The 8,701-nt window shown below is 39.5% G+C and overlaps 1 protein-coding gene across 1 annotated transcript; it reads right to left on the bottom strand.

Annotated features, from left to right (window-relative positions):
- Nucleotides 1-920: 920 nt before the first annotated feature.
- Nucleotides 921-3,087, bottom strand: LOC131648759 (uncharacterized). Its single transcript, XM_058918488.1, has 4 exons — nucleotides 2,557-3,087; nucleotides 1,921-2,457; nucleotides 1,731-1,804; nucleotides 921-1,617 (listed from the first exon to the last, which is right to left on the bottom strand). Exons 1-4 carry the CDS (start codon nucleotides 3,085-3,087, stop codon nucleotides 921-923), a joined length of 1,839 nt encoding a protein of 612 aa, XP_058774471.1.
- Between the last annotated feature and the right edge of the window lie 5,614 nt (nucleotides 3,088-8,701).

Below are 8,701 nucleotides of genomic sequence, written 5' to 3'. Positions count from 1 at the left end.
TTTTGTGTTTGACACCATAATGTTCTAACACTTTTTTCAACGGCGAATTAACAAAATGAGAGCCACCATCACTTACCAATACTCTAGGCGCACCAACACGAGAAAAAATGTTTTTCTTTAAGAATTTGATTACCGTTTTGGAGTCGTCCTTAGGGGAAGCGCTTGCCTCAACCCATTTTGACACATAGTCAACCGCTACTAAGATGTACTCATTACCAAAAGACGATGGGAATGGGCCAACAAAATCAATGCCCCAACAATTAAAAACTTCAACCTAGAGCATATTGGTTAGCGGCATTTCATCTCGTTTGCCTATCCCCCCACTTCTTTGGCATTGGTCACAACTTTTAGCGTGCTCGTGAGCATCTTTAAATAATGACGGCCAATAAAATCCCGACTGTAGGACTTTAGTGGCTGTACGCATTCCGCTATAGTGCCCTCCATAAGGAGAGTTGTGACAGTGCCAAAGAATGTCTCTCGACTCTTCACTCGTGACACATCTTCTCAAAATGCTATCTACTCCTATCTTAAATAAATAGGGGTCATCCCAAACATATTGCTTAGCATCGGACAAAAACTTTTTCTTTTGATTACTAGTGAGGTCTTCCGGTATCAAACCGGTTGCCTTAAAATTTGCAAAATTGGCAAACCAAGGCCTCACTTGTACAGCATAAAGTTTCTCGTCCGGAAACTCCTCTCTCACTTCACTTTCTTTCATTGTTACATCAATATTGACAAAACGAGACAAATGGTCCGCCACCAAATTTTCGGACCCTTTCTTGTCCCGGATTTCTAAGTCAAATTCTTGCAGCAAAAGAATCCAACGGATCAATCTTTGCTTAGAATCCGGTTTGGTCAACAAAAATTTAATGGCCAAATGGTCCGTATAGACAACTACCTTAGAACCGATCAAGTAAGCTCTAAATTTCCAAGGCGTAAACTATAGCTAGTAATTCCTTTTCCGTAGTAACATAATTTATTTGTGCTTCATTGAAAACTTTACTAGCATAGTGAATCGCATGAAAAACTTTAGACCTTCTTTGACCCAAAACAGCCCCGACCGCATAATCGCTAGCATCACACATAAGTTCAAAATCGAGTTTCCAATTCGGTGCAACGATTACGGGTGAAGTGACAAGTTTTTCTTTAAGCTCATGAAAGGCTTTTAAACAAGATTCATCAAAGTTAAAAGTCATACCTTTGTTGAGCAAGTTGCTCAATGGCTTGGCTATTTTGGAGAAATCCTTGATGAACCGCCGGTAGAAACCCACATGACCAAGGAAACTTCGTATTCCCTTGATATTGATCAGTGGGGGCAGCTTCTCGATCACCTCTACTTTAGCCTTATCAACTTCCAAACCCCTTGACGAGATTTTGTGACCAAGAACCACTCCTTCGGTAACCATGAAGTGGCATTTCTCCCAATTAAGCACAAGGTTTGTTTCTACACATCTTCCTAGCACCACATCTAGATTCTTCAAGCATAGATCAAAAGACTCACCATAAACGGAAAAATCGTCCATAAAAACTTCAATGCACTCCTCAATCAAATCCGAAAAAATGGCTTGCATGCATCGTTGAAATGTTGTCGGTGCATTACATAAACCAAATGTCATCCTTCGATATGCAAAAACACCAAATGGACATGTAAGTTTTCTCATGGTCCGCCGGGTTTACCGTGATTTGGTTGTATCCCGAGTAACCATCTAAGAAGCAATAAAAATTCTTACCGGCCAATCTCTCTAGCATTTGATCCATAAATGGTAGTGGGAAATGATCTTTTCTTGTGGCTTGGTTTAACCGCCTATAATCAATACACATTCTCACCCCGGTCACCGTTCTTGTAGGAATCAACTCGTCTTTGTCATTTCGGATAACCGTCATCCCGCCTTTCTTTGGTACCACTTGAACCGGACTCACCCATGCGCTATCGGAAATGGGATAAATCATCCCGGCTTCCAATAGTTTAATCACCTCTTTCCTCACGACTTCCTTCATGGATGGATTCAAACGCCTTTGTGGTTGTGCTACGGGTTTAAAATCGTCTTCCATCATGATGTTGTGCATACAATAAGCTGGACTAATTCCCTTTAAATTGGACAGCACCCAACCTAACGCTCCTTCATTTCTCTTCAACACCTCGATTAATCTTTCTTCTTCTTTAGGTGATAAAGCACTACTAATGATCACCAGTTTGGTGAAATTTTCGCCAAGGAAAGCATACTTCAAGTGAGTGGGCAGCACCTTTAATTCAACCTTTGCTTCCTCATCTTTCCTATCCACCTCTAGTTCCTCAACCTTTTCCTCTTCTTGTTTGATTTCTCCACAAAACTCCAACTTTTCCAAGATAGCTTCGATTTCTTTTTCTTCATCTTCAAAGGAATTGTTGTAAGCTCCTATGAGAGTTTTCTCCAACGTATTAGAAGTATGAATATGATTACACACTTCCACTACTTCCTCTTAAATTGCATCAATGCGAAAGACATCATGCTTGTCCTTGGGGTGTTTCATGGCTTCAAAAAGATTAAAAGTGACTTCCTCATTATCCACTCTCACTTTCATGAGTCCATCATCGATATCTATCATCATCCGGGCTGTTTTCATAAAAGGACTTCCAAGGATCAATGAGACATCTTTATCCTCTTCCATATCCACTACCACGAAATCCACCGGGAACAAGAATTTGTCGACTTTGACCAACATGTCTTGAGCAAATCCATAGGGTGAAGTTCTGGACTTATCGGCTAGTTGCAATGTCATACGGGTAGGTTTCATCTCGACATTCCCCAATCTTTTTATGATAGATAAGGGAATTAGATTTATGCTAGATCCCAAATCAATGAGACCATTCCCGATGTAAGTGTCTCCGATTGTGACCGGCAAGATGACTCGTCCCGGATCGGCTTCCTTCCTTGGGAGATTTCTTTGGATGATAGCACTACATTGAGCATCGAGCAAGATTGTTTCATTTTCCGGATACCGCTTCTTCTTGGTGAGAATGTCCTTCAAGAATTTGGCATATTTAGGCATGTGCTCCAATGCTTCGGAAAATGGAATATTTATTTGGAGTTGCTTAAATATATCCATAAACCTTGCATTTTGCCTCTCATTCTCCTTCCTTGATGGTGCATGTGGGTAGGGTAAATGTTGAATGGGTCTTGTACTCACTCCTTCTTTGTTTTTCTTCACAATTTTATCTTTTTTTCTACTTCCATTTTTTTCTTTTTCTTTTTCGACTACCTCTTCCTCTTATTTTTCTTTTTCTTTTTCTACCACTATCTCATCCTCCTCAACAACAACAAATCCATCATCCTCCACTATTACCTCCTCCTTCTTTTCATTGTTAACCTCTTTTCCGCTCCTCGTGACAATTGCTTTGCAATACTCTTTTGGGTTAGGTTGAGTGTTTGCGGAGAAAGAAGGCCCCGTTTGTTGTTCGGCCAATTGTTTTGCAAGCTGTCCCACTTGATTTTCTAAATTCTTGATGGCAGCCACATTAGTCTTTTGATTCTCCATAGAGACTTGCATGAATTGGTTGAGAGTGTCTTCCAACTTTGAGCTTCCGCCTTGAGATTGTTGACTTTGACCTTGTGGATTTGGACCTTGATAAGGACTTTGATGTTGATTGTGTTGGTTGTTGAATCTTGAGGGTTGAAAACCTTGGTTGTTCCTTTGATAGCCTTGATGTTGGAACGGAGGTTGTCTTTGATAGCCTTGATGTTGGTTGTTCACATAATTAACTTCCTCTCCTTCGGGTGGTGGGCAAAAGCCGGTAGGGTGGTCACCTTTGCAAAGCTCACAACTTGCTACTTGAGAAGTCATTTGCATTCCATTAATTTCCTTCATTTTTTGTGGGAGCTTTGACATTTGCTTGGTGAGTAACTCAACTTGTTGGGAAAGAATCTTGTTTTGAGCAAGGATAGCATCGTTGGTGTTTAATTCGAGAACACCCGGCTTCCTTTGTGATGGACTCCTATCATGTTGAGTTTGGAGATCATTGAGTGCCATACGATCAATTATCATTGTTGCATCCTCCGCGCTTTTTGACATTAAAGATCCACCCGCGGTAGCATCCAAAAGCGTCTTGTGCACCGGTTGAAGTCCATTTCGGAAGATGTGAATTTGTGTGAGATCATCAAAACCATGACCCTTACATTTTCTAAGCATGGATTTGAATCTTTCCCAAGCCTCATTTAAGGATTCGTTGCCTCCTTGAGTGAAAACCGCAATTGCCGTCTTGGCCTCCATGAATCGGGATTGAGGAAAATATCGCTCTAAAAATTTTTCTTCCAATAGATTCCAATCCGTCATCACATTTGGTAATTAATCAAGATACCATTCTTTGGCTTTCCCAAGTAGTGAGTGTGGAAATAGTCTCTTGAACAATGATTCTTCATTCGCCGCATCGACTCCCGTTGAACCCGCAATCTCATAGAATTTGGTGAGATGTGCAAAAGGATCCTCATGATCCATTCCGGTGAATGGATTAGCATAAACAAGTTGAAGGATTCCGGTCTTCATCTCCGTGTTTCCTCCACCTTAGGCATTACGTGCAAATTGAGCGGTTCGCCTTGGACTATTAGCGGACATCTCGGTTGGAACAACTCCCGCCATGTCTCCTTCAAAAGTGTGTAGAACTACCTCTTCAATTTGATTGTTAGAAGAAGTAGATGCCTCTTCTCTTTGTCGCTTCTCTTGGGCTAACTTCTTTCTTCTTCGTGTCTTGCTATTGAGCCTTCGGAGTGTTCTTTCAATTTCGGGATCGAATTGAAATTGCTCTTCGGTGGCTTTTTCTCGCATACACAAAGATCTACAAAACTAGCAAACCAAGTGAAATGCAAAAGAGTTAAGAATAAAGTAACAAACTTAAAACAACGAACTATTGCAATGCTTGCAATATCAAACGCCACTCCCCGAAAACGGCGCCAATTTGTTGAATAGTATATTCAATGCAAATATTTTTTTTTGGTATCGTATCCACAGAGATTGGGTGATATTACCGCCGTTCCATAGTTGTGATTGTTTTTCTTGACTTTTTCTTATATAAAGCAAAATAGTAAAAGGTAATTTTCTCAATTAAAAATGAAACTTTGCTAAGATTAGGTCTCACTATTCCAACTCATGTATCTTCTCAAACCAAGTATGTGAATGCAAATTTCATGAATATAATCTAGTATCCTCTCAATAATGCTTATGTCTAAGTCAAAATTGTGAAACTTGTTAAAACAAACCTTTGGCAATTTCTTAACTCAAAACATCATTTCAACAATCTTTTTCTTATCAATACAAAATAGAAAAATACTTCATAAACCTATGTCTAGGATTTATAAACCATTTGAATGAACCTTTAGAGCAATATTTATATTACCTATTTCTAAAATAATATAAATCAAAGATAAGAGTGCTAACACAAAAGATTCATTCTACATTCATTCAAATAGATTCGCATACAAGATTGTTCAATAGGAATACATAGAGTAGAGGAATAGATACCTCTAATCTTAGCAAAGAAAAGTGCTTAGTTCCTCATCACCATGGTTGCAAGCATACAAGAATAATGAAATTCGGTTTTGGCTTTTTTCCTCTTTTTTCTCTTTTTCTTTCTGCAGAATATGGAGTGTCCCTTTCTCTCTCCAAAATCTCAGTTATATCAAAACCCAAATTTTGGTTTTTCTAATAAAACAAAAACTAATGATTGAATTTCCTTTTGCCTCCTTTTTGCACCAATAGAATAGGATAACCCAAAAAGGTGTCTTTTGTTGTCTCTCACATTTTCCCTTAAAAGTGTGCCTCCAAAGTCAGACTTGAGAAGCCCAAACACCCATCCTGGTTACGCTCAGTTCGCGGCGCCAACAGGCTGGACGCGGTGCCAACTGAGCTGAGCTGGACATCTCACTTGTTTCATCAGTTCGCGGCGCACACAAATGTTTGAGGCGCGAACTGGTTTGATCATGGCTCATTTGTTGGTTTCTTGGCCACCTTCTTGCTACCTCTGCTTGCATCCTCCTTGGTCAACCCCTGAAGTACAAAAAACCTACAAAACTACCAAAGAAAGTGACATATCTACTCAAATCACATAACAACGAGAATAACTTCATTTTTGCAACTTGTGTGAGTAAAGCGTGTGATTTGCAATTAAAATTGATTAAAGGGACCAATAAAAGGATATGAAATACACTACAATTTGGTCCCTAACATCCTCACGCTCCTAAGTCAAACTTCCACCATCCGGTCCACCCCACAGCATCTTCACTAAGGATATCTCTTGACCCCGTAACTGCTTTAATTCTCAACCTTCTATTTGCACAGGTGATGCTTCAACTGTCAGGTTATCTCTCACATGTACATCATCCATTTGGATCACATGCAAAGGATCTGGAACGTATTTTTCTCAATTGAGATACATGAAACACGTCATGAAGATTCGCAAGCGACGGGTACGTCTCCCTTATCTGGTCCTCACACTTCTAACTCAAACTTCCACTAGTTGGTGAACCCCACAGCATCTTCACCAAGGAAATCTCTTTACCTCGTAACTGCTTTAATTCTCGACCTTCTATCTGCACGGGTGATGCTTCAACTGTCAGGTCATCTCTCACATGTACATCATCCATTTGGATCACATGCGAAGGATCCAGAATGTATTTCCCCAATTGAGATGCATTAAACACGTCATGAAGATTTGCAAGCGGCAACGGTAAAGTAATCTGATAGGCCACCTGATTGCTCACCATCTCTAGTAGGTTGCATCATTTATTCGGCATGAATCTGCAGAAATTGGTAACACTTTGTCTTGTCTTTTATTGTATTTCAAGTTATTATTGCGTTTCGTATTTCCATTCACGTGTTAGTGTTTTTAGTGGTTTATCTCTTTTTGTCGCATTTTGTTTCCATGGTAGTTTTACATGTTTGCAAGTCCAGCCAAAAACCTGAAGGATTGATTCGAGAAGAGTCGGGTTCCAGAGGTTTGATAAAGTGATTTTTAAACAACACAGAGGCCTGAAACGGGTGCCTGTGTCACCTGACACGACCTGTGTCAGTAGAATGGCTGAAGAGGAGTCTTGAAGGTTGTTGGAGATTTGACAGAGGGCTGACACGGCCCGTGTCAGCAAGTCTGGGAGAAATAGTTGAAAACGCCAAAGTCAGGGAGCCATCACTTTGTGTGGCCACTTGTCTAGTTTCAAAGTAGAATTACTACACCTACTCATCAGATATTTTCTAATCCATTCGCACATGGTCAGTATAGATTTATCTCTAGCATTCAAAATAGTGGCATGGAATGATTCAGCTATGTTATTCATAAGCACATCACACTTAGGATAGAATGAAAATGCATGCTTACACCAAGACTTTGTAGGAACTGCCATGAGCCATGCCCAAGCCTTTGGATCTACAACCTTCAACTCATTTATCTTCAAAGTCCATGCTTGTTGGTAAGTTGCCTTGGCTGCTCCCATCATCAAGTCTCTTATCAATGCTCCTCCACCAAACTTCTTCTTAAAATTCGCATACAAGTGCCTCAAGCATAATCTGTGTTCAATTCTTTCAAACAACTCTTCAAAAACTGCAACCAGTCCCTGAAACATATTAAGAAACAATCATTAGAACCAAGGATTGAAATAGAATGTAACATAATGATGGATAACATTAACTCTACCTTTTGCTGATCTGAGATGAACACAATTCTTTTGTCCTGCCCAATGTCTTCCATTAACAGTTGAATAAACCACCTCCATGATTCTTTGGTTTCTGTTTCCACCACTCCAAAGGCCAAAGGGAAGTATTGATCATTTGGATCTCTTCCAACAGCAATCAATAGTTGACCTCCATACTTTGTTTTCAAATGACATCCATCTACCCCAATGAAGGGTCTACAACCATTTGTAAAACCTTTCTTACATCCATCAAAACAGAAATAAAAAGATCCAAACCTTGGTTGGATGGTAGGTAAAGGCCTCTCTATGTTTATCTTCACAGTGTTTCCAGGATTGACCCTATGCAACTCAGATGCATACCTCCACAGATTTGCATACTCCTTGTCTGCATCTCCTTCAATGATTTTTTTGGCAATCAACTTTGCTTTCCATGCCCTACTGTGGACCTCCGATTTTTTTTAATACCGGGCCATACCTCTGATCTGTAGAGATACGTGAACTGACTCTTTTTTGTCGCTTAATGCTTTCGCATTTTTTTGAAAATTCACAGAGTCGCCACCGACCTTTTATTTTATCCAATTAAGGAAAGGTTTATAAAAGAAACAGAAAAAAGACCTTTAAGAAATTCTGGGTAAGGGGGTAGGTTATACAAAGGGAAGGTGTTAGCACCCTTTGTATCCATGGTTATCCATGGGCTCTTAAGTTTGCTTAGCTCACTTGTTTTTCGATTACTTTTCAATTGCTTTAGAATGCTCATATGTGATTTCAAATACCTTTGTACATTGAATTTTGTAATAATCCGTGTGTGGATGTATACAAAATGCTTGTTTATCTTTCGAAAGATGTCTTGAAAAGAACGTTAACTTTGTAATAATCCGTGTTTGGATGTATACAAAGTATTGTCTTTTTTTGAAAGTTTTGTTTTGAAAAACAACAGTGTATGAGAATTTTGTTTGTTTTGATTTGAGCAAGCAAACTAGGAGGTCTACCCTTAGTTGTAAGGTCTTTATCCTATTTCCTTTAAAAATCTATCCTTTCACCGGATA

The sequence above is a fragment of the Vicia villosa genome, linkage group LG2, assembly GCF_029867415.1.
Source record: "Vicia villosa cultivar HV-30 ecotype Madison, WI linkage group LG2, Vvil1.0, whole genome shotgun sequence".
In the NCBI taxonomy this organism is placed as follows: Eukaryota; Viridiplantae; Streptophyta; class Magnoliopsida; order Fabales; family Fabaceae; genus Vicia; species Vicia villosa.
Note: the sequence above shows the minus strand (reverse complement) of the source record. Positions and strands in the feature narration are given on the sequence as shown.